General features: G+C 48.5%; 1 protein-coding gene across 6 annotated transcripts in view; it reads left to right on the top strand.

Annotated features, from left to right (window-relative positions):
- The window catches only part of TBC1D22A (TBC1 domain family member 22A), a 476,952-nt gene that overhangs the window by 306,233 nt on the left and 152,883 nt on the right, over window positions 1–17,836 (top strand). Inside the window, exon 12 of one of the 6 annotated variants that reach the window (XM_043496374.1) lies at window positions 15,063–15,185. The exons of the other annotated variants lie outside the window; for them this stretch is intronic. Coding sequence (XP_043352309.1) covers window positions 15,063–15,107 — 45 coding nt within the window. The 3' untranslated portion in view covers window positions 15,108–15,185. Of the gene's footprint in view, window positions 1–15,062; window positions 15,186–17,836 lie in introns of those variants that run through there. 6 annotated transcript variants of the gene reach the window in all.

Genomic DNA, 17,836 nt, shown 5'->3' with positions numbered 1-17,836 from the left:
CCTGAGTCTCTTTGAAGACCCTTCTCCAACATTCATGGAAATACCAAGTTGGCTGTCCCCAGATGACATACCATCTTGTCTGATGCAACTCAGGATTAGCACCTAGCTTAATATCATAGCACTTAAATATATTTTGTAGTGAAGTTTATTATCAAAGATTCAAAAGATAAGGATAATGGAAACAAAAGGTTACATATAAAACTAAGTCATAACATGGTTTCTAGAGATTAATCTTAGCTATTAGGTTAACCTACTGTCTTCTGAAGTTTCTGTTACGCAAAGCTTTTTGCAGTGTCTTCAACTCAGGCTGGTTGTGATATCCCATTTTCATTAGTATTTCTAGGTACAGGATGACGAGGTGTCTTCTCTGATCCCCGAATACAGTCCACTATACATTTGAAGTGTATTTCAGAATAAGGTTTTTTCCCCCCAGTGTGTGTTCTTCCCTGTGAATTTCACATCTTTCTTGTGACTTCATATATAAATGTACCTCCATTGTGTTAAGGCTTAATTTACGTGCTAACAGAGAGAAAAGTGAATTAACATCTTTTGACTGATAGGAAACCGGTTTCCTCACCTTTGCTTTGATACAGAATCTAAGAACATATTTTCAGTTCACATACATAGCTCCTTACATAGTTATCTGTACATACATTTCACAATGACATTAATGACCTGGCTTTCATTTAAGACTTTGCAAGGTATTTTTTGAAATATAATTTACATACCAGACTCAGGATATTCTTTTAACCCTTTGCCAGTTGGCATCGAGGGGTTATTGGGTCTCATGTAACTTCTATTTAAACCTCATTTTTTAAAGTTTTGCATGTATCTATAAATGTTCATTTTAAGAAAACCCCCATGAATGCATATTGTGACAAAGTTCCTTCTATGCCTTGGTGGGTCTTGCACTTATTGGAGGATTTGCTCGCCTTGGAGCTTCACGGCAGCCCTCAGCTTGGCCATTTTTCTGAACCCACAGTCCAGGTCAGCTCCTCCTATGTCTGACCAGGAGTTGGGAGGATTTGGGGGGAACCCGGGCCCGCCCTCTACTCCGGATTCCAGCCCAGGGCCCTGTAGAATGCAGCTGTCTAGAGTGCCTCCTGGAACAGCTGTGTGACAGCTACAACTCCCTGGGCTACTTCGCCATGGCCTCCTCCCAACACCTTCTTTATCCTCACCATAGGACCTTCCTCCTGGTGTCTGATAATGCTTGTACACCTCAGTCCTCCAACAGTCCGCATTCTCACTCTCAGCTCCTAGTGCCTCTTGCTCCCAGCTCCTCACACGCACACCACAAGCTGAAGAGAGCTCCTTTTTAAAACCCAGGTGCCCTGATTAACCTGCCTTAATTGATTCTAGCAGCTTCTTGATTGGCTGCAGGAGTTCTAATCAGCCTGTCTGTCCTAATGGTCTCCAGAAGGTTTCTGATTGTTCTGGAACCTTCCCTGTTCCCTTACCCAGGGAAAAGGGACCTGGTTAATCGGGGACCCATAGCTATCTCTTTGATTGCTCTCCTGTAGCCCTCTGGCCTGGAGGGAGAAGGAGGGAGAGGGTTGCTACTCTTCCTGCTGAGCCCTGGGCTCTCCCTGCTGCTCCGCTGGCTGGGCCAGACACCCACCCCCATTCTCTGTTACCTGGTTGCTGACTGGCTGCTGGCCCCCCCACCCTCGGGTGCTGCTACTGCTCCAACTGTAGCCCCTTGGGGGGGCTGCTGGCCCACTCCCCAGAAGGGGGGAGTGAGGGGCCCCAGCCGTTGCTGTGAACACCACCACCACCTGAGAGGGGTCCTTTCTGCCTGCCTAGATCATCACCTGGAATTCCTGGAGCTGCTGCTGCGGAGCTTTCTGCCTGGAGCTGCTGAAGCCCCAGGGAGGAGAAGAAGAGGACCATCTACCAGTGTGGGAGCACCTAGAGACTTTGCAGACCATCGTGGAGGGGGCCTTAAGACTGAGTAAATCTCGAACAGTGCTCTTGTGGTGGGGGTTTTGACTGAGTTTGCAGGGACAGGGGTGTGGCGTGGAGCTGCCCCCCGATCTATCTGTGTGTCCCCCCCAACTCCCACCACTACCACCGCTGCCTCCTCCACTGCCCCCACTGGCTGTATACCATCTGCCTCAGCTCCTGCCTCTGGACTCAGCTGCTTGCTTGGCTTGCCATGCCCTGATTCCACCCTTTGGACCAGAAGCAGCAGCCAGCCTAAACAGACTTTGTGCAAATACACGTGGGCGCACGTGCCACCCCCTGGACTACCCACCTCACTGCTTTTCCCCTTACTACCTGTTCCATTTGCCCTTTGCAGCTTTGCCCACCCCCTTTGCCCCTGCCCCCTTACTAGCTTCCATTTGTTTGCCTACCCTGCCCATTTTCCTCTACAGCCTTTGTTTGTTTGCCCCACCCCAGCCTCTGAAGCTAGCCCCTTGGTTTCCCTGCACTACCTCCAGCCCGCTTAGCCCCTTGCTCTGTGCACCCATGTCCCCTCCCATGCGCTTGTGCTACTCCCCATTTTAGTTTACACGCTCTTCACTGCACCCCCAATGCTGTTGTATCCCCCTCTCCCCTAGTGCAGCTAGAGGAGCTGGAATTCCATCCCCTGTCAGCGACTGACCCCTAACCCCTGATTGCCCCCCCATCCAGCCCACCCCTTTTGGCGCCCTCCTCCCCTGCTTGCAGCCTAGCGGGGAGGAGTGGTCGACCTGCTTCCCCTTTCCCCTCCTCCTCCTGGTGTCTTCCCTTCCTCCCCGCTCATGATGGTGGGGGACAAGACGAGTGGGGCCCCTCCAGCAGCCCCATCTACCCCTCCCCTGCCTGCCCCTCTGTCACCCCCCCAAGCCTCTACCGCTGCTGCCGAACCATCTGCCACCGCCACCGCTGGGGTACCAGCAGCGACGGGCACCGGGATGACATCTGCTGCTACCACGTCCTTCCCCCCCCTCAGATTCTGGGGGAGCCCCCTCAGCCAGCAGGAAGGGCCAGGGTAAGAAGAAGGCAGCCCCAGCTACCCCTACCCTGCTAAAAAGACCAGGCCCTCCATGGCAGGGGCTGCCCCCACTGCCCTGGCCCCACCACTGGCCGTGGCGTCCCTCCCCGCTATTCCCTCCACCAGCTCTGCGGGTGTCCTTCCCCCGGCGCCCAGGGCATACGCCCAGGTGGTGGCAGCCCCCCCGCCTTTCGCTACTGCATCTCTCCCGCCCATCGTCTCCGCTACCATCTATAGCGGCTGGGGCCCCTTTCCCACCATGACCAGGAAGCATGGTGTCCATTGCCTCCTGGTGCCCACCTCGCCCTGTATGGAGACCTATGTGCAGGCGTTGGCAAGGATGGTGGGGCCCACGGCCATTTTGGCGGCCTCCAAAATGTATGGCAAGGTCGTCGTCGTCTTAGCATTGGAGGCCGCCACCCAGGAGGCGGTGGAGAAAGGCCTGGCAGGAGGGGGCGTGTTGGTCCCCCTGGAGCCGCTAGAGGACCCGGGCATCTGCTTGGTCCTGACCTCCGCCCCTCCCTTTCTTCCCAATGCTGCCCTGTTACCCGCCCTCTCTATCCTGGGGAAACCCATCTCTGTCATCAGCCCTCTCCCATTGGGCTGCAAAGACCCCACCCTCCGTCATGTCCTCTCATTCCACCAGCAAGTGCAGCTTCAACTGCCGCCAGTGGCGCGTGACGGAGAGGCGCTTGAGGGGTCTTCCCTGGTCCCCTACCGGGGCCCATTACTGGGTGCTCTACTGCACGGGGGAGGCCCAGTGCTACCTCTGCTGGGCGATGGGGCACGTCTGGAGGGACTGCCCCTTGGCCCGGCAAGGAGGGGTATCCGGGACCCCCGAGCCCTAGCAGGGCACTGGCTCCGTCATCGCCAGCGCCCCTGGCTGCCCGGCGCCCGAAACCACCCCTTCTCCTTCCCAGTCCACCATTGCTCCCGCTTGGGCCCACGAGGCATCTCCCGCACTATGCCCAGATGAGCAGGAGAGCCCCGCCTCCGCTGCTTACAATCTGGTAGGACCGGTGGAGGAGGGTGCGGCAGGGACACTGCCGGGCATGGGAGAAGGCCTGCCCCAAGGGGAATCTTCCCTCCCTTGTGCTCCCCACCATTATCCCCTCGAGTCCCTCTGCCCCCTGACATGACCCCTGCTACCAGCCCCTGGATGATGCCATGGAGCTCTAGTCTAGTCGAGCTCTGCTTCTTCCATCTGATGCGGAGGCCCTCTGGAAGACCAGGAAGGGGGGCACCGATGCTGAGCCTGCCACTTTACCCACGGAAGTGTTCCATCCACTGGTGCCGCTGGCAAAGATGTGGCAGCACTGGAAGGCAGTATCTCCCCTCCACGGGAGTCCCTCCTCTCCGAGGCCCCCGAATGAGCCCCCCCGCCCTGACGCCATTTGAAACCTCAGTGAGCCCCGAGGCGACCGTCGCGTCAGGTGCCAGCGGGGAGAATCCCAGGGTGGCGGAAAATGATTTCCCGTCCATATATGAGGAAATCGAGGCCCTGGGTCTGACCCCGGTCACCCAGGAGGAGGACGACCCTATGCCAGTGGGCCTCGATCTGGGCGACTTCACTCCAGCCCCCCTTTCCCCATGCTCCCTCCCCTTAACCGTTGCTTCCACTCCCACCTCTGAGGAGCCTCTGGACTCCTCCATCAACCCGGCCGCAGATGGCACCCCGCTGACGGCCACCAAGCCTGTTGTGGCGATGGCCAGTGCCATGTGGCCGGTACCCAAGCCACCAGGGGCAACCCTCGTTGGTGAGGAGCAATTGACATCCTTCCCGGGAGGGGGCCCTACAGAAGATAATCCACCTCCTGATGCCGTGGCTGCCAAATCCACCATAGAGCCTGCGCCTGGCATCACTGAGAGCCCTCTCCCCGCCCAGAATCTCGCCTCTAATCCTACTCCTGCCCTTGTCCCTATCCCGTCTACCTCCTGAGATGTTATTGCCGCCCCTGGGGCTGTCTCCTTCCCTTTTCCAATAGATGAACCTCAGGGAGCGGCCTTTGTGTTTACCTGTCCCGACCCACCAGGAGCTGCTATCCTCCCTCCGCCGCCCCCTATCGCCTCAGGTTTCGAGGCAGGCCTAGTGGCACCAACCCATCAGGAGCCCCGTTGGGGGTCCGCACCCTGTCTGCCCGTCTCGGTGGGCCATGGGGCTGTACCTAGGGCCCCATTGGGGAGTAACCAGGAGACCATAACCCCATCCCCCCCATGCGCTGCGAGAGGAGTTGCTGGAGTTTTTAGAACATGACTCCCGCAAGAAAATACAGCTTGCTCTCCAGCGATGGGGGGACTGTCATCAAATCCTCCTAGCCGCAAGGGCCCTCATGGGGGAGGGTCAAAGGACCAGGAAGCAGGGCGCAGCAGCCTACAAGTGGGTCCGCCTCTTCTGTGACTCCTTACTCACCTACGGGGTAGGTCACGGACTATTGCGTGGCCCGTCAGGAGCCGCAAGCATCCCTGCCGGCGAGGATCCCCCCCAGCCCTCCTCATGGCACCTCTTACCATCGCAACATTGAACACCCGCAGCTGTAGGAAGGGTCTCTGCAGGTCCCAGGTGCTCTCCTTCGTTCAGGAGGGGGGCACTCTGTGGTTTTCCTGCAGGAGACCCATACAGATCTGACCGCCGAAGACAGCTGGTAGCTGGATTGGGGGGACAGGGTCTCCTTTAGCCATCTCACAGTTCGTACGGCTGGAGTGGCGACCCTGTTCTCCCCTGACCTACAGCCCGAGGGTCGCCGAGGCTGTGCCGGGCCGCCTGCTGCACCTCCGGGTCCGCATGGAGGGCTCGTAGTCAACCTCGTTAACATCTATGCCCCAGCAGCGAGCCCGCAGTGGCTGCAATTCTATCAGCAGGCGTGCACCTTCCTCGGCACCTTGGATCCTCATGAGTGCCTGGTCCTGGGAGGGGACTTAACATCACCCTTGAGGAGCGGGACTGCTCAGGGACAGAGCAGAGCCCAGCCGCCGCCACTGTCCTCCAGAAGATAGTCGAACACCACTCCCGGGTGGACATCTGGCGCAACCACCAACCAGATGACGCTTCCACGTTCACCTTTGTCCGGGTGGAGGCCCATCGGTTGCGCCACTCCTGGTTAGACCACATTTATTTATCACGTTTCCATCTTTCACAAGCCCACTCCTCCAGCATCCGGCCGGCCCCATTTTCTGACCATCATTTAGCCACCATGATGGCCTCCCTCTGCGCGGAGAGGCCGGGGCCGGTCTATTTGCATTTCAACAAAAGCTTGCTGGAGGATGCGGGCTTCGTGGTGTTCTTCTGGGAGTTCTGGCTGGCCTGGCGAGGGCAGTGGCGTGTCTTTCCCTCGGCACGGCAGTGGTGGGACCTAGGGAGGGTGCACGCCCGGCTCTTCTGCCGCAACTACACCTGGAGCGCCAACCGACGGAGGGATGCGGCGATAGAGCAGTTGGAATGGGAGGTCTTAGAGCTGGAGAGGCATCTGGCCGCCAGCCCCGAGGATCTGCCCCTCTGCGGAGCATGCTGGGAGAAGCGGGAGGAGCTCCGGGCCCTCGAGGATCATCGAGCCCGGGGTGCCTTTGTTTGATCCCACATCCGTCTCCTTCGGGAGATGGATCGCGGCTCCCGCTTCTTCTACGCCCTGGAGAAAAAGAGGGGGGCCAAGAAACACATCACCTGCCTTCTGGCAGAAGATGGCACCCCCCTCATGGATGTGGTGGAGATGTGCGGGAGGGCGAGAGCCTTCTACGCAAGCCTTTTCTCCCCGGATCCGACCAATCCTAACGCTAGCAGAGTGCTCTGGGAGGAGCTCCCTACGGTCAGCGCGGGCGACCGAGACCGGCTAGAGCTGCCTTTCACTCTGGCCGAGTTCTCAGAAGCCCTCTGTTGCATGCCCACCAATAAATCTCCGGGCATGGACGGGCTGACCGTGGAGTTCTACCGCATGTTCTGGGATGTCCTCGGCCCAGACCTAGTCACCGTCTGGGCCGAGTCTTTCAGAGAGGGTCCTCCCTCTTTCGTGCAGTTGAGCTGTGCTCACCTTATTGCCGAAGAAGGGGGACCTCCTTGATTTATGAAATTGGCATCCCGTCTCGCTCCTCGGCACGGACTATAAAGTCATGGCAAAAGCAATCTCGTTGCGGCTAAGGTCCGTGCTGACGAACGTGGTCCACCCAGACCAGACCTACACCATCCCGGGCCGCAGCATCTTTGACAACCTATATCTGGTCCAGGACCTTTTGGAACTCAGGTGTAGGGATGGTCTGTCGTTCACCCTCCTGCCCTTGGATCAGGAGAAGGCATTCGACAGGGTGGATCACGGGTATCTCCTGAGCACTCTGCAAATGTTTGGCTTCGGACCCCAATTTGTGGGTTTTCTCTGGGCGCTGTACGCCTCCTCAGAGTGTCTGGTCAGGCTCAACTGGACCCTGACCGAATCGGTCAGCTTTGGGCGAGGAGTATGGCAGGGGTGCCCCCTCTCGGGCCAGCTGTACACTCCGACGATCGAGCCCTTTCTCTGTCTCCTCTGAAGAAGATTGACAGGGTTGGAGCTGCGGCTGGTCCTGTCGGTGTACGCTGATGACAATCTCCTCGTGGTCCAGGACCCGGGCGACTTGGCGCAGGTGGAGGCTTGCCAGGCCATGTATTCGGCAGCCTTTTCCTCACAGGTCATCTGGGTGAATAGCTCTGGCTTGGTGGTAGGGGACTGGTGGCAGGCGAGCTCCCTCCCACCCGCGCTTCAGACCATCCGGTGGAGCGCGGGTCCACTGCTCTATCTTGGCATTTACCTTTCTGCCACAAATCCCTATCCGCCGGATAATTGGCAGAATTTAGAGGGCGGGATGATAGAGCGGTTCCGGAAATGGACAGGGCTACTCCGGTGCCTTTCCCTTTGAGGGAGAGCGCTGGTGCTAAATCAGCTAGTCCTGTCCATGCTCTGGTACCGGCTCAACACCTTGGTCCCGGCCCCTGGTTTCCTGGCCAACCTCCGGACATTGATTCTGGAGTGCTTTTGGTCAGGACTGCACTGGGTCCCTGTAGCGGTTCTCCATCTACCCCTGGAGGAGGGAGGGCAGGGCATGAAATGTCCACTTACTCAGGTCCATGTCTTCCGCCTCCAGGCCCTGCAGAGGCTCCTTTATGGTGCAGGTAGTCCGGCGTGGAGCATATTGGCGCATGCCTTCCTACGCTGCTTCTGAGGGCTCCGATACGACCGGCAGATCCTTTATCTCCACCCGAGAGGTCTTCCGTGAGACCTCTTTGGGCTGCCGGTCTTCTACCAGGACCTCCTCCGGACCTGAAAACTGTTTTCAATGACCAGATCCGTGGCGGCCACCGAGGGGGCAGATCTCCTCGCGGAGCCCATGCTACACAATCCCCAGCTCCATGTGCAGGTGGCGGAGTCCCGCTCGGTGCGTCAGAGGTTGGTCCTGGCAGAAGTCACAAGAGTCGGAAACCTCCTGGACTACGACCGGGGAGATTGGCTGGATCCCCTGATGTTCGCTCAGTGCATGGGGCTCTCCAAACCTAGTATTCCCCGGCCCGTACTTCAGGAGGTGAAGGCCGCTTTGCCACCCACTGCTCGGGTTTATCTTGTCCAGGTCCTGCACGAGGGAACGCCCCGCCCACCCCGTGCCCCAGGCCCGCCGGACCTTTAATTGGACCCCTGCCCTGTGGACTCAACCAATTCCCTCAGCCCTTCACTGTGAGCCAGCTGCACGAGATGCAGCCGGTCTGCTTTCAAACCGCTCCAAGAAAACATCTATACACACTCATGCTTCACGTCCTCACCCTTGTGTCCCACCCCGATATAAAATGGTGGGACCTCCTGCCACCTTTGGAAGATGAGGAGCCCCGGTGGGCCAGCCTATATTCCACCTTAGTCCCGAAGCCTGCCAGAGATGTCAGTTGCCGGGTCCTTCACGGAGCTGTGAGCATGGGCGTGTTCTTGGCGCGGTTCACCTCAATCCCAGACACCTGCCCCTTTTGCGGCGTGAGGGAAACCCTGGCACACACATACCTGGAGTGTGCCAGGCTGCAGCCCCTATTCCGGCTCCTCACCAATATTTTATTACTTTTTTGGTTGCACTTTTCCCCTCACCTTCTTTATTTATGCACTCCCTATCCGTGGCCCCACAAAGTCACGGGATCTCCTGGTCAACCTCCTCCTGGCCCTAGCTAAAATAGCCATCTATAAAACCAGAGTGAGGAGGTTGGCCGATGGAGTCTCCTGTGACTGTGGGACCTATTTCCGATCCTTGGTCCGTTCACATATCCGGGCAGAGTTCCTCTGGGCGGCGTCCTCTGACTCCCCTGATGCCTTTGAGGAGTAGTGGGCGCTGTCCGGAGTTCTCTGCTCGGTGTCCCTGTCCAGTTCCCTTCATTTGACCCTTTGAGCACACTCCTGTCCCTGTTATTTCATTAGTTGTCCCCTGGAATTATTTGGTATCTAGGCCCTGTGGATACCCCTTTTAGGCTGGGGGGGGATCCTTTAGCAGTGGATGGGCTTCGCCCGCCCATTTCCCGGATCCCAGTAGGATTACTCTCCTATAGCAATCTGGCCTGACCCTGTCAAAATATTTAAAGATTTTGTGCTAAATAAGTTTGTGTATTGTTAATGCATGCCATGTCACTTGAAAGTTCCATGATAATAGGGGACAAATTTATAAAGTGGTCTAAAATAGACATATCAAAGCCAGTACTGTGCACATTTTGTTGGGTATAGCTAACATCTTGTAGATCTTAACTTACCACTTATCAGATATTTGTAAATATAGAAACAATATAGACTAATTTTCTCCCTACCAAAAAATGCCAGTAGCTGCATAGATATAGTTTAGTTAAATAGATATTTTAAGATCAGTAGTTTCTCATTTGTACCTCATTAATTGACTGTATTCTTAGTGCCCAAGAATCTCCTCAGCAGACGGGCACAAGATTTACTTTTATTAATAAAAACAAAACTAGTACCTGTAATAGATGACTTCCCTCTAAAAGACTACATTTGTACTTTTGCCTAATGATTTTGAGTAAATACTAGGGCTGTAAAGTGATTAAAAATTAATTGTGATTAATCATGCAATTAACAAAATTAATCCCGATTTAACAGTGCAATTAATGATGCAATTAAATAATAATAGAATGCCATCCATTTAAATAGTTTGGGATATTTTCTACATTTTCAAATATATTGATTTCAATTACAACACATATTACATAGTATGCAGTAGTGCTTTAGAGGCTTAAAGTATATCAGGTGTCTGTTCTCAATAGAAATATCTAATTATCTTCATTTCAGACTAATGATTAATTATCTTCTTATTAAATTCAGAATCTTTGCTACTTTATAAATCAGTCTGAAATGGGGCATAGAAATATTAATCAATGTAGTCTGCATTTTTTCCGTGAAAGGCTGCTCACATCACAAGCAGTTTACTGTGTCTTCCCACCTAAATTTGGCAACCGAAAACGGAGTCTTCCAAATGTCAGCTGAATTCTTACATACCTAATTATTTTACTCACATTTGGCTGTTCTTCACTGTTTAATTGGAACACATTGGTATGCCTATTTAATACAAAACTGTGTTAAAGTAACATTAAATATCCTGCCATTAACCAATGAATAAACCGAGGTTCTAAATTGATGCTGATTTATCCACAGAGACAAAATTTTTAGGGTTAGATCTGGTTACAGTTGCCCCATGACCATGTATATGTCTTGAATTAAACATGTTTACTGCCCACATTTTGTACTTTCATTAACAATAAGAGTCCTTTTAAAAAAAATGTTTCCACTCATCAGTCCAGGGAACTGTGTACCATTTCATCACTCCAGAAATCAATAAAGATGATTCTATCTCCATAAAATTCAAATCTCTGAACAAAACAGCATAGTAGAACAGGCACTGAGTGAAACTTGTTACACATTAATTCATGCCAGTAGTAATTATGGATAACTGCAAAAACAATCAATTTATTCACTAATTAAACTCCAAATATTTTTAATTGAAAGCAAGGATTTGACTTTCTTCTCATGGAATGACCTTTTTTTTTTGCATTTTTGTCCAATTAATGTATTCAATTTGAAAAAATACAGGCACTTGAAAAATAATGTTCATTCCTATATTCATCTTTGTTCTGCCTGTTCACTGCCTCACTCATAGTACCCAACTGGGATGTTAAAAAAAATAATGCAAGTTATCTTATACATGTAATGTGATATTCAGGCACTGTGCATCACATTCATCCCAGGGCAACTCTATTGCCTTCATTGGATTACACCAGGGATTAATGTATTTCTCTGAGACTAACCAATTTTCAATCTAGTGCAGTATAAATTCACAAGTTACTATACCTATAAAATATGGATTAAAAATAAAAGAACTGCCTGAATCATAACTACAGCATCACTATCTACCTGTTCTACTGTATTCATGACTCTGTAAACTATTGAATAATTTACAAATAAAATAAAAATAGCCCCTGAGGGAACCATATCTTTCAGAAACAGTGATTGTGTCTGGCTCTGCTGTCTTTGAAAACCACAGCCATGGTAATAATGTGAAACAAGATAAAGCTCAGTGCAAACTGGGATGCCTTGGTTAAATACTGTAACTGTTTACCACAGTACAGAGAAAAGTAGAGCTCTATTTCTTTCATACCACATTTTACAAAAAAGGAAATATGCTTTTATAGACTGTTCTTAGTTCACATTAGCCATAGCACTGTGGAAAATACTGCACCAGTTATCCATCTTTATGTATAGTGGTTCAGTATCATTTTTTGTTATTACCTAATTGTATTGACCAAGATTTTCAGAACTGATATTTGGGTGCCCAATTTGAAGGCTGCTAAAGGACTACAGCCCCCCCTACCTGCAGGATGAGGAGTCATGTACCTGGTGAATCACTACCAATCTACACTAGTCTCGACTATTGACATGTTGGTTCACATACAGTCCCTTTCTCTCCATCTCCCACATAGATCTCTGGTTTTCTGCCACCCTGCAATGGATGGAGAGAGAAAGAGAGAGGAGGAAACTCAAGCACCAGTGGCAGAAACAGAACAATTCAGACAATATGAAACATAACACATTCCTCATATCCTGTGCTGATGGTGTGTTACAAGCCAAGAAGACCTTCCTGCCAGAGTCAGCTCCTCCTAATCAAGGAGCTATGCAGGGAGGTAAACCACCTCAGTCCTGAAATCCTAGAACCTTCATCAGAACCAAACAGCAAATGTTGTGAAGAACTATCATCCTACTTCACTGAAAAGATCATACGCATTTGAGAAGCCTTCTTAAGCAGTATGGATCCACCCTTATGATATCCATCAGCCAACAACCCACCTGCATTCCCAAAATGAGTACATCGCTCCTCAAGAAGTTCTGGACACCCTAAAGGAGTCTTAACCAAGACTTGGTAATCCTACCTAGGGCTTTCTTGGCTTGTGGAAAAGGGGTATGAACAATTGGTGCGATTCCTGAGCAAAAACAGTAAATGCCTCATACACAGAAGGAATTTTTTCTCCTTCTTTCATTATACTAACTGAAGTTAACGTTCTAATCCTAGCACTATCTGGATTCAGGCCAGGACATGGAACCGAAACAACCTTAGTGTTACTGATGTTACTCCTTCTGTCAATGGATAGAAAACAGACATACATTCTCATTCTCCTGGACCTGTCTGCAGCATTTGACACTGTTGAGGTTTGATTTTGCTGTCTTGCCTGGGAGAGATGGCAAGGTCCAGGGAAATGTACTAAAATGGTCTGAGTCCCTAGAAGAAGGACACACCCAACAAGAAGTAAAGGGAAACTGCACTTCCATTGCTATATCCCTCACTTGTGGAGTTCCACAAGGATCAGTTCTCTCACTGGTCCTTTTCAACATTCACATGAAACCATTAGTTGAACTAGTCAGATGACATGGACTGAAGTACCAGCAATATGCAAGTGATGCATAGCTCTAATTCTCCTTCACCATACAAGACTACACCGCTACCACCAAGCTGGCCCAGAGCTTTGATGATCGCTTGGTTGAGCTTCATGGATGAAGAAAAGCTGGCTGAAGCTGAATCCAATCAAGAAAGAGGTGATGCTGATGGACAAAGGAAAGTATTTTGAAAGGCTTGAAGACATGATGCAGTCTCCATTGACTGAAGATACACACCCACAGTTGGTCAATTAACTCCATATTCTAAGAGTACTCTTGGCTGCTTTGTTGATTGACTCACATAGCAGCATCTGCAAATAATGCTTTCTACTATCTCTGCTTGGGTAGGAGATGCCATCCCATCATGGTGGATGAACACCTGACCTCAATTATTCATATTGTCTTTGCTTCTCGGCTGAATCACAGAAATTCAATATACCTGGGCATGAAGCCTTCAGCATTTAGGAAATTCTAACTAGAACAGAATTCTGTGGAATGTCTCCTCAGCAGCTCAGGCTAGCAGGAACACATCAGACCTGTCCTCTGCTTTCTACATAGGCTTCCCAAAGAATTTCATATCAAGTTCAAAGTCTCGGTCCTTATCTTCAAAACATTCTATGGCCTGAGCCCAGGATATCTAAAAGATCATCTAAAACACCAGGATGATGACGGTGGTTGATAACTATGCTCTTCTGGCACAATGGAACTCTCAACAATAAGAGTATATCTCATATGTCCACATACAGAACTTTCTCCAGGAATGGTCTGAGCCTGTGGAATTAATTCCCCCAAAAACTAAGGGTCATCACAAATCTCACCATTTTCCACTCCGAGTGCACAGCACATTTCCTTGACCTTGCTTTCTCTAATATAAACACATAGCAACAGGTATATTTATATTTTAAAATATAAATAAAAGCTATCAAAACAAGATACTCCATTGCACATGTTTCTTCATCTGGAGAAGTGTTGAGAGAACAAACAACATATAACAGATGTGTAGTCACGTTGCTTAATGAACTATTGGAGGGCACTCAGATACTACTGTGATAAGCTCAGTATAAGAGTCTATATAGAATGGAAAAGATTTCAGAAAATCAGGCCCCTTTAAGATGTCTGAAGTTGAGCACCCCAGAATGGATCGACTTTACAACGTCATTTTTTTTTCTTAAGCAATTGTTGTGTGCTATATATTAACACAGGCAATATTAATACAGGTAGGGCCTGATTCTCATTTATACTAAGGTCACTTTACACCACTCAAGAAGTGTAATGGGACCTCTAGAATGACCGTAAATTACATTTACATAATTACATTTAAAGTCATTTTATTCTTCCAGAGTTGTGTAAAATGGCTTATGAATAAATTAAAACTAGGCTAATAATCATAGAAATGTAGGGTTAGAAAGGACCTTGAAAGTTCATCTAGTCCATCTGACTGAGCTGGGGTAGTACCAAATATACCTCGACCATCCCTAGCACGTGGTTTTTCTCACCTGTTCTTAAAAATCTCCATAACGAAGATTCCACAGCTTCCCTAGGTAACCTGTTCCAGTACTTAAGTATCCTTACAATTGGAAAGTTTTTCTGAATATCTAACCTAAACCTCCCTTGCTGCAGTTTAGGGTGATTACTTCTTGTCCTACCTTCAGTGGAGATGAAGAACAATTGATCGCTGTACTCGTCATAAAAGCCCTTAATATATTTAAAGACCGTTATCAAGTCCACCCTTAGTCTTCTTTACTCAAAACTAAACATACATTTTTAACCTTTTCTCAGGTTTTCTCAACGTTTTATCACTTTTTGTTGCTCTTCTCTGGATCCTCTCCAACTTGTCTACTTCTTTCCTAAAGTGTGGCACGCAACTGGACACAATATTCCAGCTGAGTCCTCACCAGTGCCTACTAGAGTGGAACAATTACTTCTAGTTTCTTAGGTACGATGCTCTTTTTAATACACCCCTGAACATTAGCCTTTTTTTTTTTTTGCAGCTGCTTCACACTGTTATCTCGTACTCGATTTGTAATGCATGATGACCCCCAAATCCTTTTCTGCAGTACTACTGCCTAGCCAGTTATTCCCTATTTTATAGCTGTGCATTTTATTTTTCCTTCCTAAGTGTAGGACTTTGCACTTCTCTTTATTGAATTTCATCTTGTTGATTTCAGACCTGCGGAGATGAAGGAAGAAGGAGACACAAATCAGGGCCCTAATTAAGCCCTGGGTGATCGCTACTTCCTGCCACCCAATACAGATGTAATTAGGTTGAGTGGTGCCCGTACAAGAGAAATTAAAACAACTAATTATTCCTTTAAAAAAAGGGTTTTATTAATTTTTGGCTATAAAGGCAATACAGACAAAATAAGAAAAGAGAGATTAAAGACCAGCACTGAATAAGGATGAATATAAATGGCAAGTTATACTGAAGACAAGCACAAGTACGTGCAAAGCTATCATACACCAGTCACTTACCACTGGTTTTACACTACAGTATTGATACAACTAAGATCAAATCAGCTCGAGCAACCAGACCTCTTTACTCCATAATCTTACCCTGCATTTGTCTGAAAATACGTTATCCTTCAGTCGGTCATTTTTCTACACTGGCCAGGTACAGATGGTCAAGAAGTGCATGTCCCTTTGGTTCGGGGGTGTGGGTCAGGTTTTTCCTATACCAACTCACACTTTAGTTCTGTGCCTTTGTATTTTTTATTTTATCTGTTGGCCTGTTTTAAAATAGACCAACCAATCAGGGTGGACCACATTGTTAACGTGGTTAGTGTGGCTTATAATTGATGCATACTTATCTCCTTGTAGCCAATTGTCAGTTAATCGTATAAGTTAGGAATGTGGGTTTGATAAGTACATAGGAGTCAACGCAAAGTGTTATCTAGTTGCAGCACATCCTGACCACAAGTTTCAATTTATTCTGCAGAGCTTATTTTCTGGAAGTTTGAGGCCTAACATTGCAAAAACCCTTATTCATTGCTAGCTTGAGAATACTTTTGTTCAAATTAATCACAAGACCAATTCCTCCAATTTATCAAGATCATTTTGAAATCTAAGCCTGTCCTCCAATGTGCTTGCAGTCTCTTCCAGCTTGGTGTCATCCACAAATTTTATAAAAAGAAAAGCAGTACTTGTGGCACCTTAGAGACTAATAAATTTATTAGAGCATAAGCTTTCGTGAGCTACAGCTCACTTCTGATGAAGTGAGCTGTAGCTCACGAAAGCTTATGCTCTAATAAATTTGTTAGTCGCTAAGGTGCCACAAGTACTGCTTTTCTTTTTGCGAATACAGACTAACACGGCTGCTACTCTGAAACAAATTTTATAATATCTGCAAGGAAGGGGGTAGAGGGAGAAGTGTAGGAAAATAGTCATACTATCTTACAATAACTATTATTAAATGAGTTAAGAATGAAGTTTTCCAATCTAATGCAACATATAAATAATCATTCCTGAGAATATTGTACTTTACTTTGAGGGGGAGATAGCCAGTCATTGCCCCTTACTATGCTTCATCTGGATTAATGATTAACTGTGTTTGAACTCTGTTGTGCTCTCATAATACATTTATACGGTCTCGTGGTTTAGCTGTAACTGTAAGCATTGGTACAGGGTTTCTAGATACAAAGGACAGACACTGCAGAATGCCAACACGTTTTAAGAATTGTTTAATTTTTATCACAGCAAGATCAGAAGGAATCACTGTAATTAAGTTTGCAAAATGGTTTCAATTATATAAAGCATTATTTTCAGACCATTGTAACTTTGTGAAGCATTCATCTCCTGAGCTGAAATTTTCCATGCTTGGCCACTTCTCAGAAGTGAGAGAGCATCAAAATAATCTTCACTGAGAGGCAGTGCTCGCGTTTTCCAGTACAAATTGGTTTTGGTTTTACAGATGGATGTTTGAAACTCTCATGCTGAACATGCAAAGTAGATTTCTACTAAATTGATTGTGTACTCTTAAAGGAAGCTAACCTTGTGACACATGAGACTGCCCAGGCCAGTTTGGGGACAACTTTCCATATGTTTTGGAAAACCCAAAGAGCTAGTAAAGCTAGGGTCCTTCTCCATCAGCTCCTGCTGCTATTCTCATCAAAATATCCCATTAGCTTAGCACAGTGTTCACAAGGTTGGGAACCAGGAAGGCCTGAGTTCTATCTTTATTTCTTCCATTGACTTATCCTAACCAACTAGGCCTCAGGATGTTGTGAGGAAGGTAGACAAAGAAAACACTAGGTATCTTTTCCAGAGGGAAACATTTCTTCTTGACTCCTGAAAGGGTGTTCAAGAAATCTAGAAACCAGTTTCTGGCATCTGCAACACCCTATAGGGAAGGGAAAGCCGGATGCAGATTTGACCAATTAAAATGGTGACTCAGGACCAAGAGGACCTTAAATGTTGCAGGGAAGGAGTGGATGGAGATAGTTGTCATCACCACCTAAAACTCAGTTCTGGGATGCCATTGGAGACAAAGACTCTTCCCCAGCCATTCATCATCACCCCCTGCTTCCCCGGCTGCAAACTCCGCATTCAAACATTGGAAGGTCCCATCTATCTCCCAAGTAAAGGACTGTAGCCCTGCCAGTCTGATAAATTCTCTTCTTTCTCTCCCAAACCCGAGCTGGGAAGGCTTTAGGGGAGGAAAAATCTGTGTTGTGGTATGATACAATCTTGATGCCATGAGCTATTCCAGTTTATCAGCCATATAGTACACATTTATTTTATTTAACCAGTGGACTGTGAATGATCTTTTAAAATGTAACTAATGTTTAATAAAAGAAACAAAAATCAAATGGAAAAATCAGTGTTCAATGTTAAGACTGTCAGAGCAACAACAGCAAACAGTAAAATGTTACGGCAGGAATGACATTTCTTTTTCTACAATCCTGTGAATCAAAACCAGTGTCAGTAATCAAACCTGTTGAATTAA

This window comes from Dermochelys coriacea, chromosome 1 (assembly GCF_009764565.3).
Source record: "Dermochelys coriacea isolate rDerCor1 chromosome 1, rDerCor1.pri.v4, whole genome shotgun sequence".
Taxonomy (NCBI): Eukaryota; Metazoa; Chordata; order Testudines; family Dermochelyidae; genus Dermochelys; species Dermochelys coriacea.
Note: the sequence above shows the minus strand (reverse complement) of the source record. Positions and strands in the feature narration are given on the sequence as shown.